Here is a 26498-nt window from a genome sequence, read left to right on the forward strand (position 1 = left end):
ATGAGGTTAGGGTTAGGGCTAGGGCTAGGGCTAGGGCTAGGGCTAGGGCTAGGGGTTGGGGTTGGGGTTGGGGTTGGGGTTGGGGTTGGGGTTGGGGTTGGGGTTGGGGTTGGGGTTGGGGTTGGGGTTGGGGTTGGGGTTGGGGTTGGGGTTGGGGTTGGGGTAAGGGTTGGGGTTGGGGTTGGGGTTGGGGTTGGGGTTGGGGTTGGGGTTGGGGTTGGGGTTGGGGTTGGGGTAAGGGTTGGGGTTGGGGTTGGGGTTGGGGTTGGGGTTGGGGTTGGGGTTGGGGTTGGGGTTGGGGTTGGGGTTGGGGTTGGGGTTGGGGTTGGGGTTGGGGTTGGGGTTGGGGTGGGGTGGTAGGGTGGGGTGGTAGGGTGGGGTTTGTAGTATGGGGGCAGGGTGGGGTGGTAGGGTGGGGTGGTAGGATGGGGTGGTAGGGTGGAGTTCTGATGAGAATGTTCTGCCAAACTAGACAATGCACTTCACGTTGACAAAGTTGAGTTGGTAATGTGTGGTGTTTAGATACAGTTCTGAATTAGAAGTTCTGAAATATTGATCTGCGGGAATTATTTTTTCAATTTGTTTAAAAACTAAAAAGCATTAATTTGTGCACATAGCTATTGGTTGTATTTTGTATTTTCTAATTATTAAATGTATAATACACTTGTTGCACTGGTTCAGGGCTGGTTCAATACAGAACTTTGCAGATTTGCATGATGGATTGTGTGCAATATTGCTCTTTGTGGGGAAATTCCTCAAAATAGTTTGCACAATTAAAGCCGTGCCACACATTCCACTTTTTTTCATCAGGCAACTTGGAGGCAAAAACACAGTAGCAATGGAAAGCTGTTGACAGTATAAAACATTGCGGGAAACGGCTCCCTCTGAAGTAACGTATAGTTTTTGTGAAGGAGGTAATAATTCCTCACAAGACTTTCAATTATGACGTCAGGCCTGAAGCCTGGGCCCAATTTCATAGAGCTGCTTAAGCACAAAATTTTGCTTAAGCAACAAAATATTTGCTTAGTAAAATCAGATTACCGGCCAACACTCCACTCAATTGTCATGCTAAGTAAACAACAGCTAAATACCAGGCACAAGCAATGTATATGGCATGAAATTTTGGCCAGTAACATGTGTTAAATAAGCGAGCTATTTCCGTGCTTAAGCAAATATTTTGCTTAAGCAGCTCTATGAAATTGGCCCCTGGTCGGGCATCTGTATAAGCACACAGTGGGAGAATTTGGAACGCTAGGTCGCAGCAGACTTACCAGGTAAATGTCCCTTGTTAACGTAGTTTTGAGCATGCGCACATTACCGAGAACAATGGATTTTACCTGGTAAGTCTGCTGCCACCAAGCGTCCCAAAAGTCTCCCATTGTGTAACAATGGTGTCTTTTATTATTCTCTTGCGACTTCGATGCTCAAATTGAGTCCCAATTTGTCACAGATTTATTATCATATGTTGGGAAACACCAAGTGAGAATAGACCCACTGGTCTTTGACACATACCAAAGGTTACCAGTGCCTTTAATTTAGGCACTCAACTAAATTATTATGAACTCAGTTTTTGTTTACGAAGTACTGATATTGTCATTTTTATGTTGTAGTCGTACCATTGTTTTAGTTATCTAGAAATTAAAGCCATTGGACACTTTCGGTAAACAGTGTTGTTCAAACGCCCACACTTCGTGTATCACAACTTATAACTATATAAAGTTACAAACCTGTGAAAATTTAGGCTCAATCGGTCATCGGAGCCGGGAGAAAATAACGGGAAAACCCACCCTTGGTTCCGCACGTTTCGCCGTGTCATGACATGTGTTTAAAATAAATCCGTACTTCTCGGTATCGAGAATTGATAATTGTTTCAATGTTTTCTCAAAAAGTAAAGCATTTCATGGAATAATATTTTAAGAGAAGTCTTTCACCATTACCTTCTGCAAACCCTGTAAGTTATTTGTAAATCTGTGAACTTTTATTTTGTTTTCTGTTCCGAAGGTTAGTGTCCAATGGCTTTAAGTAGTTTGATAATCATTATTAATGTTCTAATTCTCTTCTCGAATGAGTATAATGACTTTAATGTGCTGTATATATAGTTATTGTAAATCAAAGATTATTCACCATACAGATTTATGTGTATTAGATAATTCAACATTGTTTTAAAGGAACACGTTGCCTTGGATCGGTCGAGTTGGTCTTTGAAAAGCGTTTGTTATAAAATACACATGGGTAGAAAGATGTTGTAAAAGTAGAATACAATGATCAACACAAACATGCCTCAAAATTGCACGGTTTTCCTTTTACCTCGTCGGCTAACACGGTCGGCCATTTGTGGGAGTCAAATTTTTGACTCCCATAAATGGCCGACCGTGTTCGTTCGCACAGTAAAAGGAAAACCACGTAATTTCGAGGCATGTTTGTGTGATTCATTGTATTCTACTTTTACAACATCGTTCCAATCATATGCATTTTATAGAAAACGGTTACAAAACGCTTTTTATGGACCAACTCGTCCGATCCAAGGCAACGTGTTGCTTTAAAATTAGCAGTATTATTCAATGGGATTTCCTGCAGGCAATAATTATGCTTCAGTGATGTACTATGACATACCTGTGTCATAAACTCAATAATATGTTGATTAGTCGACTGAACAAATGTCAATGGTCGGTCGGTGTGGTAGGAGATTCTGTCCCTCCAATGACGAACTGTGTACAAATTGCTTCTGATAGCGCCCTCTTTTGAACCATTTCCCTCCAGCCAATGTTAATTTCCCATAACTATGGGGGACACAGAATATCCAGCGGACACAATCTCCTGGGACACCGTGACCTTCGTATTCGTAGCTAAAGTTCTATGCAAGTATTCTTGAAGTTCTATGCAATATAAAGAGAATGTTTATTGTCGGTGGGTTACTCTGCTCGTAGGATGTCCAAGGTTTGGCTCATTTGTAAATATTATGCCATACAAAGTGATTTTCTTTATTGTGAAACTGGCTTTATAAAATCAATTAAATAAAATGATGTTGTTTATTTGTTAATGAACAATCATGAAAAAAAAGGAAAATTTAAACTGATATTCTACAAAATACAGAAAGACTTTATTTCGTTGTAATAAGATCTATCGTATGTTTAGCTGTTGTTGTTTTGTTTGCTTGTTTGTTGTTGTTTTTGTTTTACTGTAAGCCTACTACCCCCACCCCCCCCCCCCCCCCCTCCCCCAAGGGACGTGAGTGACCAGCGGACGGACTTCGGGCGGAGGCGGGAGGGCCCGGGGAAAAGCTCCTCTTCCTGGACGCTTGCGGCGAGGAGTTTTGTAATTATGTAACACTTCAATTCCTGACTCGAGGTGAGACCACTAGATTAATAACACATCATTCACACGTTCCCTATTGGAGGATTACTTCAAAAAGGGAAAGAAAGCCCCGAGTATAACTCAACTATATGCAAAGGTGACCATCTTGAAAAACATGTTTAAAAAAAAATAATGGAAAATAGCAAAAAGACAAGGGGCTCCCTCATTTCAAAGGTTTACATGTAATTTCTTTACGAAACCAATAGTAGAGTTGTGAGCCATTATGGCATAATTTTCCCAGCCCTCGGTTGGTAAACCCCGTTGCAATAGCAAGGTCTATTATGTTATGGCGGCCATTTTAGTGACCATCAATGATGTAAATAATAACGAAAAAACAAAGGTCTTCCTCACAACATTATTTCGCGATATAAACTTGATCTCTATCTCGGGGCGCTGTCCAAATGCACCACTATGAAAAGTCTACATCAATTAAAACACATTATTATAATTTCAAATACCAAACATTAAAATTTATGGTGAATTCATAGGTTTTTGCACTTTTATTTCAAAAGCATGGATATTTTTGTACAGTTAGAATTGTGGTTTTAATTTCTGACACATGTCATCTGAAAACTTTCGCCAATAATAATTGAAATAGCGCCCTCATTTGAGATTTTGTCACAATAGTATGGTCCCTAGGCTCAACTTTTTAAGCAGGGAACAACAAGTACGAATTGGCACCAGACTACTGCTTAGAAAATTGACGTCTGCAACGAAATAATGTTGTTTGTTGCTGTGCGTTGCCGTTGTTTGGATGGTTTTATCCATCCATTTGTTGTTGTCCGCCGTCTGCGAATGCGAAAGTCACCATGGGAATCCACATCAAATCACAGAGACCATGCAGCTGGATAATGAGTGCAAATTGATGGCAGACAACTGGGCATTTTGAGGGGCCCTTTTATTGAGTAAGTTTTGTTTGAACATGTTGTTGAATTGAATGAATTGAATGAACGGACGGACGGACGTACGTACTGTCACTCAAAGAAAATGTATGTCGCATCGCAGGGTCAATCGAACGTTCTTCTTGAGTTGACTTTAAAATGTTCTTCATTTCCGCATATATTTCCAGTCTATCATGACTATGACACTTATGAGTCATACAGTACATTTTTGTTGCCTTTACAAACTCCAAAGGTGCCGGTGTTGACGGACTCCTGGGGCGCGTTTTGGCGACCCCAACCAAGTGCCAAAGCCCAACCGACTGAACATGTCGGTTACCGGTTGGTCTGAACAGCATCGTCACCGCGCTCAACTAAACACGCGAAAACGCTCAACCGATAACCAATGTTTCTGGTTGGGGTCGCCAAAACACACTCCAGGATTGACTCAACTCAAATGGTTGTGCCCCCTCCCCCCTGCCCACCCACTATGCCTCACTCACGACTAAATAATAGTCATCGTCACAATTTTGCGCAAATTTTGTCTGCCTAAACTATATGCCTTAACAGTGATCATACATAGTACCCTCTTTTGAATCAACTTAACTTCCTTCCGACACGTAGGCGCTACGAATGCACACACACCAGCTATGCACTATGGGTAGGCAGATGGGCGTTTGCTACTGCGGTGTACTTTGTCATGCACGATGTGCTCACGCATGGCCTATATCTTTGTGTGGGTTCAACAGCGCCCTCTCTTGATATTCTGCTATTCGCAAAAAACCTTATATTTAAGGTTGAATGAATTGAATGAACGGACGGACGTACTGTCAAAATGTATTTCGCATTGCAGATGTGATAAACCTTATTAGAGGTTTATCGCAAAGGTTTATCGCGAATAGCAAAATGACAAGAGAGCGCTGTTGAACCCACAGAGAGATAAAGACCATGTGTGCGCATGTCGTGCATGACAACATACATCGCGGTGTTGAACGCCCCTCTGCATATACCCAAATTGCGCATTGCGGTTCTGAATCGCGATAAACCTTTGTCCCTCTGTTGTTAATTTACTCTTTTTTGCAACAGCTCCCATTATTGGTTTTGTACCTGTTTTCCCAAATGTGGACCTTTCCCGAACCAGGGACCCTATTGTCCTCTTTTGTTAAAGGTCCCTGGTTTGAATGGTACTCGCATAAAATCCCAAGCAAAATTACTCCAGCAGCACTGCTTAACTGGTGAACCCTACATGTACTTGTTTGTGTAGCCAACTCTGAAACCTTGCTTGTGTAACCAACTCTGAAATGTGCCGACACAAGTGGGGCAATGCTAAACTGAACATCCGTTACTGTTTGGAGGCATACTGTACATTCATGATGATGAGGAACACTGACATTGACCATTAACTTTTAGACTTTATTTCCCTTTATAAAATTTCGGGAACCACGAATCCTAATTCAAGGAACCAGGTCAGACCCACTTGTGGCACAATAGGCTTATAACTAATGTTTATGACTTAATCAAGTTTATTGTGTTTAAAGGGGTTGCTACGGCCTTCAACAAGATCAAGGAGAGCATCTACGCACAGATCCATCCAGAACTTTTCTGAAAACTGGTTGATTTGACACGTAATGACCCAAAGGCAGTGTTCTCACTAAAGTGTATCCCGACATATTATGAATAAAATTACAAACCTGTGAACAGTTTGTCTCAAATTGGTCATTTGCACGAGAAAACCTTTTTCTGGCTGGAACCAACTTTGGGCCCAAGCTATTTCTAAATTAATGCAATGGTGAGCTTATAATTGCTTAAATGGGTATAGACATGCACCCATAGATAACACCTAGGGAATATAGGATTCATTTGACCTCTCATGTGGGCACAGGGTGACCCAAATTATCACAAAAAAACATTTTCGGCTGATTAAAGTGCCTACTTTAGGTGACCATAACTAGAAAATTAAAGGAGATACTTTTAAATTGAGTGCAGATTCATGACATTTGGCAAGAAGTAAGATGGAATATCAAATTTGAGCTCTCTACCTGGTACAATAACTAAATTATGAGCTTTCAAAGTCGGAAATTATCACAAAAAATCACTTTTCGCGTCTCGTGCGAGCACAAAATGGCCGCCTCGACCGAATTTCAATGGATCATATCTCGAAAACGACATGGAGTATGACTTAGCTTTTTTGTATGTGTTCATTTGAGCCACATCCAATCATTCTGATGAAGTTTCATCAAAATATGAGAGGGTCACCTTGGAACTTTTCTGAAAACTGGTTGATTTGACACGGAATGACCCTAAGGCAGTGTTCTCACTAAAGAGTATCCCGACATATTATGAATAAAATTACAAACCTGTGAACAGTTTGTCTCAAATTGGTCATTTGCAAGAGAAAAGTGAAAGAAACAAACCTTGTTGCATAATACTTTTTGTGCTTTAAGATGCATAATAAAAGGCTTCAGCAAAAGTGTTTTATTATTAATTTTTGAGTGAGTGGGAAATTACCTCTTTCTCAAAAACTACGTCACTTCAGAGGGAGCTGTTTCTCACAATGTTTTATACTATCAACTTCTCCCCATTACTCGTTACCAAGTAAGATTTTATGCGTACAAAACTTCGAGCAAATTTGCCTTTAATCATATTGCTCGCTTCAAAAGGAACACCCAGTCCCGGTATGGGATCCAAAGTTTGTTTGACTTCGCTACCACTAAGATCATGACCTGCAAACATTTTGGCGGGGTCACAAAGCTCACCGGAGCCGCCCATAAGAAATGACTTGTTTGTGCAGAAGCACCATTCAAAGTCTGTTGATTATGTTTGGTTGGTGAGTGGTATAGGCCTAGGTAAATAGAAGACCTATATTTTGCAATCGGTAAAAAAGGTGAATATATAATAATAACAAATAATAAATAATAAATAATAAATAATAAAAGGTATTTATATTGCGCTTTTTCAAAACATGACCAAAGCGCATAAACAAAGAATAGCAAAACTTGCAAGAAACAAATCATTAATGTGCTATGGAAAGAGATAATTTAAAGTTTTTTTCTTATAAGTATATAACAACACAAGAAGATTTACGGACATTAAAGGCAGTGGACACGATTGGTAGTTGTCAAAGACTAGCCTTCACAGTTGGTGTATCTCAACATATGCATAAAATAACAAATCTGTGAACATTTGAGCTCAATCGGTCATCGAACTTGCGAGATAATAATGATACAAAAAACACCCTTATCAAACGAAGTTGTGTGCGTTTAGATGGTTGATTTCGAGATCTCAAATTCAAAATCTGAGGTTTGCCATAAGTTAATCTAGATTCATGAGTGTTAAAATGAGTTTTATGAAAAAGAACAGAGTACTTTGTAATAAACTTATGTATTGCATTTGAGCCACTCGCAATCCTTTTTTCAAATTCAAAACTAAATTTTACTAAATTAACAACAGAATAGGAAAAGGATTGCAAAAAGAACCCACAACCCCTTACAATAGCTGAGAGACACATAAGTTGTTTTTCTGTGGCCGAACAAAGGGGAACGGAGTTGCGAAACACTCTATTGTGCAACAGGGGCATCCCAAAATACCTCATTCACGCACACGACGTATGCGTGAAACAATCCACAATCTCGTACCCAACATTCAGTGCCTACCTCGCCCCTCATTATGATATTATGATGTTAAGGTCGGATACAAGTCGGCATAATAAGGTGAACATTCCATTTGCTTACACGGGGGCTGGCTAGTAGCTCCTGTTAAGGTTGAATCAATGGAAGTTCCATTAACTTTTCTAATAATGACTTCGGCAACACTTCAATGTGATGGAGTTTTATTAAACTATGAGTTTTTATACTTGTGAGGTATACAATAATTTTTTGTAATACTTCTTAAAATGTAATGATGTGATAATCATCTTTAATTGAGTTGGGTGGTTAACCGTAGGTTTCACTTCGACGTTTCGATCAGTAAGCTCGATCATTCCCATGACCACTTCACTCATCAAATCGGACTGATTTGTACTTGATTTGTAGTTGGTTTGTACTTGATTTGTAGTTTGTTCAACTCATTTCTCAGTAACTACAGCAAAATTCAGCCTTTTGGCTACACTATTGAACACAATTCAGCCTTTTTTTCTGCAAACACCTCAGTAGGCTAAGTACCCAGTGGGCACACAACGATTTTAAGACGTCTTATAGACGTAATTACGTTAATTTGACGTCAATTTACGTCTATAAGACGTCTTAAAGTCGTCGTGTGCCCACTGTGTAATATTTTAAGGGAAGCTTTCTACTCTCATTATCTTCGACTTCAAACTGTGTAAGTTTCATGTAAATCCATGCACACCGTGTTTTGTGTTTAAAAAAGTACATAGACCCTTTAATTGTCAAAGGCAGTGTTCTCACTAAAGTGTATCCCGACATATTATGAATAAAATTACAAACCTGTGAACTGTTTGTCTCAAATTGGTCATTTGCAAGAGAAAAGTGAAAGAAACGAACCTTGTTGCATAATACTTTTTGTGCTTTAAGATGCATAATAAAAGGCTTCAGCAAAAGTGTTGTATTATTAATTTTTGAGTGAGTGGGAAATTACCTCTTTCTCAAAAACTCAGCACTTCAGAGGGAGCTGTTTCTCACAATGTTTTATACTATCAACTTCTCCCCATTACTCGTTACCAAGTAAGATTTTATGCGCACAAAACTTCGAGCAAATTTGCCTTTAATCATATTCCTCGCTTCAAAAGGAACAACCTCACACTCCCGGTATGGGAGCCAAAGTTTGTTTGACTTCGCTACCACTAAGATCATGACCTGCAAACATTTTGGCGGGGTCACAAAGCTCACCGGAGCCGCCCATAAGAAATGACTTGTTTGTGCAGAAGCACCATTCAAAGTCTGTTGATTATGTTTGGTTGGTGAGTGGTATAGGCCTAGGTAAATAGAAGACCTATATTTTGCAATCGGTAAAAAAGGTGAATATATAATAATAACAAATAATAAATAATAAATAATAAATAATAAAAGGTATTTATATTGCGCTTTTTCAAAACATGACCAAAGCGCATAAACAAAGAATAGCAAAACTTGCAAGAAACAAATCATTAATGTGCTATGGAAAGAGATAATTTAAAGTTTTTTTCTTACAAGTATATAACAACACAATAAGATTTACGGACATTAAAGGCAGTAGACACGATTGGTAATTGTCAAAGACTAGCCTTCACAGTTGGTGTATCTCAACATATGCATAAAATAACAAATCTGTGAACATTAATTTTGAGCTCAATCGGTCATCGAACTTGCGAGATAATAATGATACAAAAAACACTCTTATCAAACGAAGTTGTGTGCGTTTAGATGGTTGATTTCGAGACCTCAATAATTCAAAATCTGAGGTTTGCCATAAGTTAATCTAGATTCATGAGTGTTAAGCTGAGTTTTATGAAAAAGAACAGAGTACTTTGTAATAAACTTATGTATTGCATTTGAGCCACTCGCAATCCTTTTTTCAAATTCAAAACTAAATTTTACTAAATTAACAACAGAATAGGAAAAGGATTGCAAAAAGAACCCACAACCCCTTACAATAGCTGAGAGACACATAAGTTGTTTTTCTGTGGCCGAACAAAGGGGAACGGAGTTGCGAAACACTCTATTGTGCAACAGGGGCATCCCAAAATACCTCATTCACGCACACGACGTATGCGTGAAACAATCCACAATCTCGTACCCAACATTCAGTGCCTACCTCGCCCCTCATTATGATATTATAATGTTAAGGTCGGATACAAGTCGGCATAATAAGGTGAACATGCCATTTGCTTACACGGGGGCTGGCTAGTAGCTCCTGTTAAGGTTGAATCAAGGGAAGTTCCATTAACTTTTCTAATAATGACTTCGGCAACACTTCAATGTGATGGAGTTTTATTAAACTATGAGTTTTTATACTTGTGAGGTATACCATAATTTTTTGTAATACTTCTTAAAATGTAATGATGTGATAATCATCTTTAATTGAGTTGGGTGGTTAACCGTAGGTTTCACTTCGACGTTTCGATCAGTAAGCTCGATCATTCCCATGACCACTTCACTCATCAAATCGGACTGATTTGTACTTGATTTGTAGTTGGTTTGTACTTGATTTGTAGTTTGTTCAACTCATTTCTCAGTACCTACAGCAAAATTCAGCCTTTTGGCTACACTATTGAACACAATTCAGCCTTTTTTTCTGCAAACATCTCAGTAGGCTAAGTACCCAGTGGGCACACAACGATTTTAAGACGTCTTATAGACGTAAATTACGTTAATTTGACGTCAATTTACGTCTATAAGACGTCTTAAAGTCGTCGTGTGCCCACTGTGTAATATTTTAAGGGAAGCTTTCTACTCTCATTATCTTCGACTTCAACCTGTGTAAGTTTAATGTAAATCCATGGACACCGTGTTTTGTGTTTAAAAAAGTACGTAGACCCTTTAATTGTCAAAGGCAGTGTTCTCACTAAAGTGTATCCCGACATATTATGAATAAAATTACAAACCTGTGAACTGTTTGTCTCAAATTGGTCATTGGGGAACGGAGTTGCGAAACACTCTATTGTGCAACAGGGGCATCCCAAAATACCTCATTCACGCACACGACGTATGCGTGAAACAATCCACAATCTCGTACCCAACATTCAGTGCCTACCTCGCCCCTCATTATGATATTATAATGTTAAGGTCGGATACAAGTCGGCATAATAAGGTGACCATTCCATTTGGTTACACGGGGGCTGGCTAGTAGCTCCTGTTAAGGTTGAATCAATGGAAGTTCCATTAACTTTTCTAATAATGACTTCGGCAACACTTCAATGTGATGGAGTTTGATTAAACTATGAGTTTTTATACTTGTGAGGTATACAATAATTTTTTGTAATACTTCTTAAAATGTAATGATGTGATAATCATCTTTAATTGAGTTGGGTGGTTAACCGTAGGTTTCACTTCGACGTTTCGATCAGTAAGCTCGATCATTCCCATGACCACTTCACTCATCAAATCGGACTGATTTGTAGTTGGTTTGTACTTGATTTGTAGTTTGTTCAACTCATATCTCAGTAACTACAGCAGAATTCAGCCTTTTGGCTACACTATTGAACACAATTCAGCCTTTTTTCTGCAAACACCTCAGTAGGCAAAGTACCCAGTGGGCACACAAAGATTTTAAGACGTCTTATAGACGTAAATTACGTTAATTTGACGTCAATCTACGTCTATAAGACGTCTTAAAGTCGTCGTGTGCCCACTGTGTATATTTTAAGGGAAGCTTTCTACTCTCATTATCTTCGACTTCAAACTGTGTAAGTTTAATGTAAATCCATGGACACCGTGTTTTGTGTTTAAAAAAGTACATAGACCCTTTAATTGTCAAAGTCAGTGTTCTCACTAAAGTGTATCCCGACATATTATGAATAAAATTACAAACCTGTGAACTGTTTGTCTCAAATTGGTCATTCGCAAGAGAAAAGTGAAAGAAACAAACCTTGTTGCATAATACTTTTTGTGCTTTAAGATGCATAATAAAAAACTTCAGCAAAAGTGTTTTATTATTAATTTTTGAGTGAGTGGGAAATTACCTCTTTCTCAAAAACTACGTCACTTCAGAGGGAGCTGTTTCTCACAATGTTTTATAATATCAACTTCTCCCCATTACTCGTTACCAAGTAAGGTTTTATGCGTACAAAACTTCGAGCAAATTTGCCTTTAATCATATTCCTCGCTTCAAAAGGAACACCCAGTCCCTGTATGGGATCCAAAGTTTGTTTGACTTCGCTACCACTAAGATCATGACCTGCAAACATTTTGGTGGGGTCACAAAGCTCACCGGAGCCGCCCATAAGAAATGACTTGTTTGTGCAGAAGCACCATTCAAAGTCTGTTGATTATGTTTGGTTGGTGAGTGGTATAGGCCTAGGTAAATAGAAAACCTATATTTTGCAATCGGTAAAAAAGGTGAATATATAATAATAACAAATAATAAATAATAAATAATAAATAATAAAAGGTATTTATATTGCGCTTTTTCAAAACATGACCAAAGCGCATAAACAAAGAATAGCAAAACTTGCAAGAAACAAATCATTAATGTGCTATGGAAAGAGATAATTTAAAGGTTTTTTCTTACAAGTATATAACAACACAAGAAGACTTACGGACATTAAAGGCAGTGGACACGATTGGTAATTGTCAAAGACTAGCCTTCACAGTTGGTGTATCTCAACATATGCATAAAATAACAAATCTGTGAACATTAATTTTGAGCTCAATCGGTCATCGAACCTGCGAGATAATAATGATACAAAAAACACCCTTATCAAACGAAGTTGTGTGCGTTTAGATGGTTGATTTGAGACCTCAATAATTCAAAATCTGAGGTTTGCCATAAGTTAATCTAGATTCATGAGTGTTAAGCTGAGTTTTATGAAAAAGAACAGAGTACTTTGTAATAAACTTATGTATTGCATTTGAGCCACTCGCAATCCTTTTTTCAAATTCAAAACTAAATTTTACTAAATTAACAACAGAATAGGAAAAGGATTGCAAAAAGAACCCACAACCCCTTACAATAGCTGAGAGACACATAAGTTGTTTTTCTGTGGCCGAACAAAGGGGAACGGAGTTGCGAAACACTCTATTGTGCAACAGGGGCATCCCAAAATACCTCATTCACGCACACGACGTATGCGTGAAACAATCCACAATCTCGTACCCAACATTCAGTGCCTACCTCGCCCCTCATTATGATATTATAATGTTGAGGTCGTATACGAGTCGGCATAATAAGGTGAACATTCCATTTGGTTACACGGGGGCTGGCTAGTAGCTCCTGTTAAGTTTTAATCAATGGAAGTTGCATTACTTTTCTAATAATGACTTCGACAACACTTCAATGTGATGGAGTTTTATTAAACTATGAGTTTTTATGCTTGTGAGGTAAGAATTTTTTGTAATACTTCTTAAAATGTAATGATGTGATGATCATCTTTAATTGAGTTGGGTGGTTAACCGTAGGTTTCACTTCGACGTTTCGATCAGTAAGCTCGATCATTCCCATGACCACTTCACTCACCAAATCAGACTGAATTGTAATTTATTTATTCTCGATTTGTACTTGATTTGTAGTTGATTTGTACTTGCGGGGTGAACAGTTTATGGTCTTCACTTTTCAAACAGGGTGAAAAGCTACTCTTGTGGTATACAGGCCCCTAATCACTTTTAAACGGTTGAATACATTTTGTAGAATAAGTTTGCGGCCATGAAATGAATCAATATTCACTGTGAAAGAAGATGCATGTAATAATTTACCTGTAGACGTTTCAACTTAATTAGTCACGTTTTGGAGTCAGTTGAAAAGGGTGAAGATCACAAGAGCATCGAGAGAGCCGCGACAATGCTTGCACTTGAAGGAGATATTATATGGCCCTGCAAGAAAGGCTGGGGAACCCAGAGCTGATTTGTGCGCCGTTGGTGTACTGCCCCAAATAAGGCAGACTGGAGGGATGCTTGCAGAAAACTTTATGTAGTGGGTAATCAAGGCTAAGGAGGTCGAAGTACCCAGACCAGACTGGGAGACAGCAGTGAAGTAACTGTAATTGTTCTTTTTTTCTTATGTTTCTTTTAATATTTCATTATAAAGGAGGATGGAGGATTACGAACCAGACTGGAAGAAACCCAAAGACTGGGATACGGCGATATACGCATGCCCGGACTGTGATTACACCTTCATGAGCAAGAAAAATCTGGAGACCCATCGGGGGACCCACCAAAAAAAGAATTTCTTTTGCAAGAGTTGTGACAAAAGGTATACTAGGAAGGATAACCTGAGGGTTCACTACAAAAAAAAACACGAAACCGAGGAGGAGAGGAGGGCAGCTAGACCCCTTGAGGACGAGTTTGATGTTCCGGGTGGTTCCTCTGCCCCCTCTGGACGCTCTGGACGCAAGAGGAAGGAATCGGAGGTGGCCAATGCCAGACCAAAAAAGGAGTCCCGGAAGAATAGACCAAGGCCTGCATCAAGGAGGCCCGAGACTCAGGAGAAGGATGAGGAAGTTTTACGACATGTGAGGTAAGAATTTTTGTAATATTTTTTCAAAATGTAGTGATTTAATAATATCTATTGAGTTTGGTGTTACTGAAAAGAACCGTCTAGGTTTTTTTATCAGTAAGCTCGATCATTTCTTTGATCACTTCACTCAACATCTTTGATTTGTACTTGATTTGTACTTGATTTTTATTTGATTTGATCTTGATTTGTACTTGATTTATAGTTGATTTGTAGTTGATTTGTAGCCTACGTGATTTATTCTTTGTTTTTAATTGATGTTTGTGTTTGATGTGCACTCGATTTGCATTTGATTTGTACTTGATTTGTACTTGCGGGGTGAACAGTTTATGGTCTTTGCTTTTTAAACGGGTATCATGGTGTAAAGCTATTCTTGGGTTAAGGGCCCCCTAATCACCTTTACAGGGTTTAATACCTTTTTTAGAAAAGGTTTGCGGCCATGAAATGAATCCATATTCACTGCGAATGAAGATGCATGTAATAATTTACATAAAAGAGTTTAAGCTTTATAAGTCACGTTTTGGAGTCAGTGGAAAAGGTTAAAGATCACAAGAGCATCGAGTAGAGAGCCGCGTTAAGCTGTTTTCCGGAGAGTCGCGTTAAGCTGTTTTCTGGAGAGTCGCGTAAAATACATTGTATGCCTAATACTTGTTTGTCTCCTGAAAAGAAATTATTTCCGTGCAATGTTCTACTCATATCTAAAAATCTACAGCTCCTAATAGTCTGTTTAATAAGATGAACATTCCATTTGGTTACAAAGGGGCTGGCTTATAGCTTCTGTTAAATTTTGTTCAATGGAAGTTGTATATTTTTTAATAAACTTCTATTAAATTTCTATCAGATGTAGTGTTATCAAACTATGAGCTTCATACTTGTTAGGCATCTTTAATTTACCCCATTTGATTTTCATTTACTTGAAGTGATTTTAACGATCTTTTGCCTTTGAATGGACTACATATTTTGCCTTAAGGGACTGCCTTTTCTTTAAGTCACTACATTTTGCCTTAAGGGGACTACCTCTTACCTCAAACCATTTACAATCAGTAATTGGGCAATTCCATGGTTAGTTTCGTTACACTTTTAGCTGCTTAGCACAGCTCTGTGGTCTCCAATATTAACATGAAAGCCTTTTAAGTCTCCATTTTTGTACCATGGCTACATCTTGGCTAGACCTAATATACAACAAAATTACAAACTTCTAGACACATTTAATCGGTTGTTATGATCAGTTTAATTTTGGTTAGTTACGTTACAAAAAAGGGACATGGAAAAAAATTGCGTGTCTTTGAACAAAAAGTTTCCTCAAACAGGGAACAGCTGAAACAAACTTTACTATTTCTATAACTACAAGGGTACTGGCAAGTGTTTTGGTAGGGACAAAAATAAAATAACTCTTATCAGTTCCAGGCATTGCCCCAAAATCATGGTTAGTTACGTTACAGTTAGTTACGTTACACTTTGTCCGTGACTAATATTATTTGTGATACACCCTTTGTACTTCACTCACAGCTCTTATCTTGTCTATATTAGTAACTAGTATGCAATACTACACAATATACAAATCAATTAAGCAAAAAACAATGGAATAAAGTAATATTTGGTAATATAATTGCAAAAAAGGTATAAAAAGCCATTACCTCGCCATATCATTGACCCGGGTCACATATATTACAAAATGTTTATGTCTGTAACATATAAACTTGTTCCTTTACATTCATAAGCCATGCAGTATTTTAAAGTCACAATAAACCAAGTGAATTTCTCTTTTACATAGATACCACAGAAAACAAAACAATAGCAAGGATGTTGAATGAGTTCCTTGTCTTGACTCTTGGTCATGGACACTATACTTAAAGTTCAACAGAAATTTTGAAATGCTCGCGATTGTTGACATTTTCTGGCACATCTAGCTTGAAAACCATTTTGTCCCTCGTATAGAAGATACAAACATTTTGAGTGGGCCATTTTACATAAGATGTTTCACTGCCCCTCCCATGCCATCCACATGACCTTTGCCATGGGAGGTGCAGAAGAAAGTCCAGTGAATTTCAATCTTGTGCTGCTCTTGAAGTACAGCTATCCCGCTCCACAATGCTTTTCAGCTTAACGCTTAAATGGGCAGTCTCTCTCTCTCTTTATCACACCCTCCCTCCTTTCCTAACCCCACCCTGACCTACCAACACCAGTTCCTCTTTGCCCTTCTACTACATACAATGTACCCCCTCCCTAATTAAGAACTAAAGCCTTTGATTCTCCATGTACAAAGGAAGACTTATTATAATATTCAACCTTTTGAACACGTTCCGGTCCTACTATTTTTTGTGCTTTGTCCTAAAAAAAAAAATCTCTATGAGATGCACATCAAAATGTTTTTGGTTTTTTTGGGTCACACTATTCACATCTCATGGTCTGTTTGCACAGGGCAACAAGCTTACAGATATATGAGTTTGCTTCTCCCTTACACACAAGCTGATTTTTTTTAACGATTAGACAGCAAACTCTCTTGCTGTTTCTTATGTCACAAAATGTCTTGACGGCCACTGCCTTTTTTCCTTGTATTTCTCGTAGTGACTAGCTGCCTTTATCTTTTCTTAGTGTTGTTGTTGCTTTTCCTTGTTTGACAATGGCCTGTTTGATCTATGGACATTAAAATAAGGAACAAAGTCAATCAACTTTTTTGAAAATTGCAAATTCTATAACTACACATTTGTACCTGATGAACAATGTTAGAATTATACATGCAGCACTTGTACACAAACTCTCATTAATTTAGTATATAGAAGAGAAATACAACTTTAAGATAACCCTTTAAAATAAAATTCATATGGATTACACCATTTAACTTTATTGTCATCAAACTTACCCCCAAAAATTCACCACAAAAGTTGAAGAAGATGAACTTGTAGGACAGGTGTGTTGCGCATGGATCTTGCAAACATAATATGCATACAGACAAAATGAGGCACATGGCAAACAAAACATGCTAGAAGTTGAATTGTGGGTCAAAGAATAGTATAATACTGCCCTAACTTGTTTAAACTTTACAACAAGGCTGAAAACTTATGCTTGTGTCAACTTAGCAGCATCTTAATAGTCTTTATGTCGGTTAGTTACGTTACACTTCGGTTAGTTACGTTACATAGTTACGTACAGTTTTTGACTGCTTCTATTTTCCACATGGTACAATTTTTATAATTTTTCTTTCCTTATTTCAATTAAGGATTGCACCAAGTAGGAAAATTCAAGATATAAACATTTTAATTGATAGCCTTCTCTAGAGGCGGAAACAATCAGAATTTTTGGTTAGTTACGTTACACAGGCTATAATGGGGTACAAGCTTCACAGATTGATGGTCTGAATCTATCACAAACACAAATTTTGACGATTGCAGCCAATGTGTAGGTCCAATCAATGAATAAATATGACTAGATTGATTTGATACCTTGTAATCTTCCCCATTCAGTAGTAAATTGAAGTTGCACAACTTTTTTACACATAATTTCGTGATAAAACATTGTTGGCACAAAAATTATTTTTTTGTAACTCTCTTGCAAAGACATGACATTGAAACCACTTTTACTGAATATTTGGTGCATATGCTACCATAAAAGCCCAATTTTTACTTAAAAAACACAATTCTAAATTTTGAGGTCATGTCCACTTCTTTATGGAATTGCCCAATTACTGTACTTAATCTAAGTTATCAATAACACGCATAAACCTTGCAGCAGGAACTTGTTCCGGCAGCAGGAATTTGTTCCGGCATCATGCCCTGCAGTTGGTTGCCGGTTGTATATAAAAGTTGCCTCGTGTGACAAGGCCATAAAGCATTCTGGCAAGCTTCCAACGGAAGTGGAGTGTGTGAAAAGGGTTGCTAACAACAAAAGCCGCGCACCAAGCCCTTACAATAGATGATACTACTTGTTTTCCGTGGCCAAACAAAGAGGAACAGAGTTGCGAAATACACTATTGTGCAACAGGGTATTCCCAAAAATATTCCCACAAATCACGTACTCCAAACATTCAGGGCCTACCGCGACCCCTCAATTTCGACAATATGTTTAATGGGAGTTCGTTTACTGTACTAATCGAAGTAATTGAGGCCAAATTGCAGCATATTGGAATCGGAAGAGTAACATAAGCAGACAGGGCTCTTTAAACACTTAAAGTCACCTGGAAATAGAAATTTTACTTTTTTAATAAGAGTATATATTTAGTAACTATAAAACATTGTTTTTAGTAATTGTTTGTCACGATTATATGTTTTAAAAATAGTTAAAAGTTGTTTGGGGGTTGACTCCACCTACCCCTTTTGTGACGTCAATCGAGGCAGACTTTGCCTTGATGCGTAGAGTAAACACACGTGCAAAGTACATGCAAGTCCAAGTCATTGAGTTTGTACGTTTCGAAAAAGTTGTTTTCTTGCATTTTTCCGGCAATGCCGACCAAGTGTATTGCTGCTGGATGCAGCAAAACAACTAAAGATGGGGTCAGTCTGCATGGCTGGTCAGACTCACAAGATCAATAGTGCCTAGTGGTCCGGTCCGACGTCTTTTTCAGCGCTGTGCAGCATTTTCTCTTCAAATATCGCGCCTCGATTGACGTCACGAACAGCGCCCTCTCGGGTCGGGCCTACTCTTAAATTTGTAAATAAGATAAGAACTAATTTTTTTGAACCTTAGTTAACTGTTTATTCACATTCCACTCACCAAAACACATATTATAAGTGACAAAAGCGTTACTTTGACAAAATACCACTTCCAGGTGACTTTAAGGCCCGGTCCCCCACTGCAGCGAAAACGAGAACGATAACGATCACGACGCAAAGAGAACGCGTTCTGATGGTTGAATTGCTCCACGCAAAATACGTACACGCTCATTCAACCAATATAATGCGGTCTCTTGGCGTCGTTGTCGTTATCGTTCTCGTATCGCTACAGATGGACCGGGCCTGTATACCGGAAATATTCTTATGCACAGCCAGTCCCATGGTGTCAGGTACACTCAGGGGAATCTTCAGGAGTACGTTTACATCTGAGTGCTTTATGAAGCCATTTCGACCGTACATTCATGGATGCAGGGCAGACCATGTCGCCTTAAAGGGACACACCGGCTTCGCTGGGCTATTTAAGCTACAAAATACACTAAAACATTATTCTAAAGTATTCTTCAGGAATGGAGAAGAATAGTTGCTAAAAGAAACCATCAAATTTGGCAACGCATTTTTCAAAAAACGAAGGTCACGTGGGTTATCCGAACCACTTTTTTGGTTCGGATAACCCACGTGACCTTCGGAGATAGTTTTACTTCCAGCCGTATAAAAATAAATTAAAAATAGTTACAAAACCAAATTTTCTAATTTTTGGTTACACTTATTCATGAATATTTGACAAAAGAGACTATGTATACAGATTGCGGGTAAAAACTGTAAATAATTATGAAAAAGGGACGTAAGACTCTCATTCAGAGAGTCCGTGCAACGGAAGCGTGTTTTACAGCGCCTCGGCATGGGAGCATATCACGTACCGCACATGCCTTGTCTCGTTAGGGGCTGGAGGTGTAATCCCGGGCGTTATGAACTCCCAGCTTGCGGGTCTCGCCCTGAGCTTGGGAGGGGTTGGGAGCCAGACATTAAAGTACATGTTTGTCATCGTGGGTTTGTCAGTCGGTACACCTCGTTTCGATTCCGTTATTTCTTAGTGATCGCAACGTTCCAATGTAATGCTCTGTTTTGTTTCATGGCTCCTAATTTCTTTTTGTTAGGTTAGGAGTTTTCAGGTAATTAAAAAAGATTGATGATGTCAAAACGTAGGAATGCCGCATTTTGTTACATTGACAGTGTTATTGTGTGAGTAGCTTAAACAATGTTTTATGAAGAAGAACAAAAAGATAAAAAAAAACGGAGCCCCCGGTCGTAAAAAGAACAGGTGAATAAGAATCTTGTATAAAAGGTTGAAACAAAAATAATGATAAAACAAAATTCCCTTAAAGCATAATTTTGTGGTTTAACGTTCCAAGCTACGCAGCTACTCAGCTACGCTTACTTTCCTTCAAGTTACGCTATAATATCAACACGTACATTTTCAACCCCGAGTCAAGCTACACTTACGTTCCATACGCACAGCTACGTTTCCGTTCCAAGATACCCAGCTACGCTTACCTTCCAAGATATGCTTATGTTCCAAACTACGCTTACATTCCAAGTTTTGCATACGTTCCTTCAAGTTACGCTATAATATCAAAAGGTACGTTTTCAAGCCCGAGTCAAGCTACGCTTACGTTCCATACGCAGCTACGTTTACGCTCTAAGATACCCAGCTATCCTTCCAGGATATGCTTAGGTTCCAAGCTACGCTCACATTCCAATTTTTGCTCACGTTCCTTCAAGTTACGCTATAATAACAAAAGATACGCTTTCAATCCTGGGTCAAGTTAGGCTTACGTTCCATACGCAGCTACGTTTACGTTCCAAAATACCCAGCTACGCTTACGTTCCAAGATATGCTAACGTTCCAAAAAATATGGTTAAATACGTTCCAAAAAATATGGTTATGTTCCAAGCTACGCAGCTACTCAGCTACGCTTATACAATCCAAGATACGTTTAGATTCTAGTTACGCTATAATCAAAGGTACACTTTCAATCCTGAGTCAAGCTAGGCTTACGTTTCAAGATTTGCAGCTACGCTTACGCTTTAAAATACATTGCCACAAGAACGCTTTTGAATCCCTCAAGATTCCCTCCCCCCACCCCCCCCCCCACCTCGAGATAAAAAAAATCTTTCACTGTGAATAACAGGGCCCATTGTTCAGTTTCATCTGTTTAGCAGAAAATACTCCTTACAAAATTTCTTTACTATTAATTTTAATCGGGGGAAACATAATGCGCGTGCGTAGGTTTCCCGCAGAGCCCGCCCTTTTTTTTGGGGGGGGGGGGAGATTTAACGAATGTGCCAAGACTCTCCTGTGATAGCGGTTCTCGGGTGACAGCGGTTCGTGGTTGATAGCGCGTTGGGGGTGATAGCGCGCCCTTTTGTGACAAATCCAGGAGAGTCTTGAACCAAGACTAGGAGACAGTGGGAGATCTGCAGTGAAGTAAATGTTTCTTTTTCTTGTGTTTCTTTTAATATTTCATTATATAGGAGGATGGAGGATCACGAATCAGGCTGGAAGAAACCCAAAGACTGGGATACGGCGATAAACGCATGCCCGGACTGTGATGACACCTTCATGAGCAAGAAAAATCTGGAGACCCATCGGGGGACCCACCAAAAAAAGAATTTCTTTTGCAAGAGTTGTGACAAAAGTTATACTAGGAAGGATAACCTGATGGTTCACTACAACAAAAAACACCAAGACGAGGATGATGTTCCGGGTGGTTCCTCTGCCCCCTCTGGACGCTCTGGACGCAAGAGGAAGGGACCGGAGCTGGCAAATGCCAGACCACAAAAGAAGTCCCGGAAGAAGAAAGAAGGCACGGGGAGAACCACGGAGCCACAGAAGGCTGAGGAAGTGGTCGAAGAAAACCAGATCCCAATGACCCCTGGCAGAAATCTGTAGATGCAGGAAGCAGCGGAATTATCCTTGTCGCGGCGCCAGGTATTCCGTGGAGGGAAACCTCTTGGCATGATGGCAATGATGAACAGTGCCCAAAAAAGCAATAGCGTCTACGACTAGAAAAGAACGACGACGCTCATATCTCCTTCAATTTGGGGCGAGCACTGAAGGGGAGCACCCTACGATACGAGGACGGAGACCCTGCAAAAACTAGTTTTTCCACTAGCTCAGGGTGTTCGACATGGGCAAGGACAGACTGCACAAGGAGACGAACCACCATAGGCGACAGTGTGCCGGGTTAGCGGAGTCAACCGTGGGTTGCGACGAGCAGTACCCCTAGATACCGCGGAGGGACTGCGTTTTGCCGGTCTTAAGTGACTTTGTTTGCCTTAAGGGACTACCTTTTACCTTAAGTGACTCTATTTTGCCTTAAGGGAATGTATTTTACCTTAAGTGACTCATTTAAAATTTATGCATGCCGTCATAATTCTTACCCAAAATGAGGCTTTGGGTTAGATTGTGACGTATACCTCATCCTTAAATATTAAGAGACACGTATGGTGGCGCTCCCATATTTAGCGCACGAATAGGCGGGGCGCATGCGCGTTGGCAACCGCTTGGCATTGCGTGGGGCACGCTGCTCGTGCTGATCGCGTGGTTTTGTCAGTTGCAGACTGGACAGTAAGGAGGCGACGCTGTAGCTATAGTTTAGGTGTCCGTGCTAGCTGGTGGAGCATTTTGGAGTCGTTGTGCGTAGCGCTAGTGTCAGTTGTGAAGCCGTTAACGTTGGGTAGGTTTTATTGCCTTCTTTTCTTGTATTGTTTGTTGCAAGAGTGTTGCACGCAGTAAAGACGATCTTATCAACTTCCGTAAGGAGGTCGTGTTCTGTTGTGCATTATCAGGCCCTAATCAAGGCATCTAATATACCCCAGTGATCTCCATTAAGGGATTTTCATTTGCCTTAAGGAACTGCCTTTTGCCTTAAGTGACTATATTTTGCCTTAAGTCAGTATACTTTGCTTTAAGGGATTAATTGGCTCTATTTTGCCTTAAGGGGCTGCGTTTTGCCGGTCTTAAGTGACTATAAGGGACTGCCTGTTGCCTAGCAAACTGCGCTCGCCTAAGTGATTGCATTTTGCCTTAAGTCACTATACTTTGCTTTAAGGGACTAATTGACTCTATTTTGTCTTAAGGGACGATATTGTGCCTTAAGTCACTATAGTACGCCTTAAGGGACTGCGTTTTGCCGTCTTAAGTGACTTACAAAATAGTGACTTTATTTTGACTTAAGTAACGACATTTTGCCTTAAGAGACCATATTTTACCTTAAATGCAGCGGAAATTATTGGTAATTACTCAAAACAGCTCCCTCTGAAGTAACTTTGTTTTCGAAAAAGAATTAAATTTCCACGAATTTGATTTCGAGACCTCAGATTTAGAATTTGAGGTCTCGAACTAAAGCATTTGCCCTTAAGGCAAACAAAGTCACTTAAGACCGGCAAAACGCAGTCCCAAAATAGAGTCAATTAGTCCCTCAATATAGTGACTTAAGGCAAAATGCAGTCCCTTAAGGCATAATATAATGACTTAAGGCACAATATCGTCACTTAAGGCAAAATATAGTAACTTAAGGCAAAAGGCAGTCCCTTAATGCAAAATATAGTCATATAAGGCAAAATGCAGTCCCTTAAAGCAGTCCCTTAAGGCAAAAAAGAGTCACTAAAGGTAAAACGCATTCCCTTAAGGCAAAATATAGTCACTTAAGGCAGAACAAGTCACTAAAGGCAAAACAACGTTACTGAAGTCTAAATAAAGTCACTTAAGGCAAAAAAGAGTCACTTAGGTAAAATGCTGTCCCTTAAAGGCTGTGGACCTTAAGTGACTCTATTTTGCCTTAAGGGAATGTATTTGCCTTAAGTGACTCAATTAAAATTTATGCATGACGTCATAATTCTTACCCGAAATGAGGCTTTGGGCACACGCCTGGGTTAGATTGTGACGTATACCTCATCCTTAAATATTAAGAGAGGCGCATGGTGGCGCTCCCATATCGCGAATAGGCGCTTTTGGCGGGGCGCATGCGCGTTGGCGTGGGGCACGCTGCTGGCTCGCGTGGTTTTGTCAGTTGCAGACTGGACAGTGGACGGTACACACGTTACTTTTGGGAGGTTGTCTAGGTATTGGCGACGCTGTAGCTAGAGTTTAGGTGGAGCATTTTGACTTGTGAAACCGTTAACGTTGGGTAGGTTTTATTGCCTTCTTTTCTTGAGGTCGTGTTCTGTTGTGCATTATATTGCTTTTATATTCTGCTGGAATAAGTGACTATATTTTGCCTTAAGTGACGATATTGTGCCTTAAGTCACTATATTACGCCTTAAGGGACTGCATTTTGCCTTAAGTCACTATACTTTGCTTTATTACAGGGACTAATGGACTATATTTTGCCTTAAGGGACGATATTGTGCCTTAAGTCACTATATTACGCCTTAAGGGACTGCATTTTGCCTTAAGTCACTATACTTTGCTTTATTAAAGGGACTAATGGACTATATTTTGCCTTAAGGGACGATATTGTGCCTTAAGTCACTATATTACGCCTTAAGGGACTGCATTTTGCCTTAAGTCACTATACTTTGCTTTATTACAGGGACTAATGGACTATATTTTGCCTTAAGGGACGATATTGTGCCTTAAGTCACTATATTACGCCTTAAGGGACTGCATTTTGCCTTAAGTCACTATACTTTGCTTTATTACAGGGACTAATGGACTATATTTTGCCTTAAGGGACGATATTGTGCCTTAAGTCACTATATTACGCCTTAAGGGACTGCATTTTACCTTAAGTCACTATACTTTGCTTTAAGGGACTAATTGACTCTGTTCTGCCTTAAGGGAATGTATTTTACCTTAAGTGACTCATTTAAAATTTATGCATGACGTCATAACTTGCAGTTGTTGCGCCTATAGCCTCGTTTTTGGTTAGATACCTCATCCTTAAATATTAAGAGAGGCGTATGGTGGCGCTCCCATATAGAATAGGCGCTCCATAGCGCACGAATAGGCGCTTTTGGCGGGGCGCATGCGCGTTGGCAGCCGCTTGGCATTGCGCGGATGGGGCACGCTGCTCGTGCTTGCGATCGCGTGGTTTTGTCAGTTGCAGACTGGACAGTGGACGGTACACACGTTACTTTTGGGAGGTTGTCTAGGTATTGGCGGGAAGCAGTTAAGGAGGCGACGCTGTAGCTATAGTTTAGCTGCCGTGGTAGCAGAGCTAGCTGGTGGAGCATTTTGGAGTCGCCGTGCGTAGCGCTAGTGTCAGTTGTGAAACCGTTAACAGCGGGTAGGTTTTATTGCCTTCTTTTCTTGTACTGTTTGTTGCAAGAGTGTTGGACCCAGTAAAGACGATCTTATCAACTCCAGTAAGGAGGTCGTGTTCTGTTGTGCATTATTTAGTATTTTACCTTACCCATTTTGCCATAAGGGACAGCATTTTACCTTAAGTGACTCTTTTTTGCCTTAAGTGACTTTATTTTGACTTCAGTAACAACATTTTGCTTAAAGTGACTTGTTTTGCCTTAAGTGACTATATTTTGCCTTAAGGGCCTGCGTTTTGCCACAAGTGACTATATTTTGCTTGGAGTGAATGCGTTTTACCTTTAGTGACGTAATTTTGCCTTAAGGGACTGCCTTCTGCCTTATAAGTGACTATATTTTGCCTGAAGTGAATGCGTTTTACCTTTAGTGACTCTGACTGCGTTTTGCCTTAAAGGCAGTGGACACTATTGGTAATTACTCAAAATATTGTGAGAAACGGTATTGTTAGAACTTGAGGTCTCAAAATCAACCATCTAAACGCACACAACTTCGTGTGCCAAGGGTGTTTTTTTCTGTCATTATCTCGCAAGTTCGATGACCGATTGAGCTCAAATTTTCACAGGTTTGTTATTTTATGCATATGTTGAGATACACCAACTGTGCAGTCTAGTCTTTGACAATTACCAATAGTGTCCACTGACTTTAAGTGACTGCCTTTTGCCCTTAGTGACTATTTTTCCCTTTTTGCCTTGAGTGTCTTTATTAACTATATTGTGTTGGTGGACTGTGGCCAGTCTACTGCGCCTTTTCTGCGTCGCGTGGGGTTTGCGCGTTGGCTATAAAACAGGCGGCGCTGGAGGCGTGCTCTCTCTCTCTCTCTCTGCGGCGTGCTGTGTTATCTGATCTCGAAGTTTATCTCTCCACGTGTTGCTCTTGGGCTAGTCTAGCATTTAGGGAGTGAGGTTACGTGTTGCTGTGTTGTCGATGGATCGAGGATTGAACCGCCGACCGTATAGATAGAAGAGCGAGGTAACTAATAAGCTTGTGTACCGGAAATTTGGGAACGGGAGCGTGTGTTGTGTTTCCTTACGTGGGAAATGCGAATACTGAGGTTGTGTGAGGGCGAATAACCGCATCTCGGGTAGAGAAAACGGTTGAGTGTAGCCCGGGGAATTCACGGCTTGTATGTGGTTCGGTGAGGCACACTGTTTATCGCTGGAAGGTTCCTGGGGAATTTCCCTCCTGCTTAGCTTTTGTGGGTTAGAAGTTACGCCGTGTGAGGCATAGTCT

The 26498-nt window shown here is 39.8% G+C and overlaps 1 protein-coding gene across 3 annotated transcripts; it reads left to right on the plus strand.

The window, feature by feature from the left end:
• The first annotated feature begins 4067 nt into the window (after window positions 1-4067).
• Window positions 4068-24883, plus strand: LOC139953717 (uncharacterized). 3 transcript variants are annotated; one of them, XM_071953242.1, is made up of 4 exons: window positions 13045-13204; window positions 13908-14336; window positions 21476-21686; window positions 21798-21893. In XM_071953242.1, the coding sequence occupies exons 1-4, from the start codon at window positions 13194-13196 to the stop codon at window positions 21891-21893; spliced, it is 747 nt and encodes a 248-aa protein (XP_071809343.1). In that variant the 5' UTR covers window positions 13045-13193. The 3 variants fall into 3 exon arrangements, with proteins under 3 accessions (XP_071809341.1, XP_071809343.1, XP_071809340.1); XM_071953240.1 differs by lacking the exon at window positions 13045-13204 and adding an exon at window positions 4068-4259 and having other exon boundaries at window positions 21476-24883; XM_071953239.1 differs by having other exon boundaries at window positions 21476-24883.
• Window positions 24884-26498: the final 1615 nt, after the last annotated feature.

This window comes from Asterias amurensis, chromosome 22 (assembly GCF_032118995.1).
Source record: "Asterias amurensis chromosome 22, ASM3211899v1".
Taxonomy (NCBI): Eukaryota; Metazoa; Echinodermata; class Asteroidea; order Forcipulatida; family Asteriidae; genus Asterias; species Asterias amurensis.

Bases quoted from the DNA above. Each gene is read 5' to 3' on its own strand.
- LOC139953717 (XM_071953239.1), top strand. The intron at 14,337-21,475 runs GTAAGAATTTTT...TTCATTATATAG, and splicing joins GAAGTTTTACGACATGTGAG to GAGGATGGAGGATCACGAAT.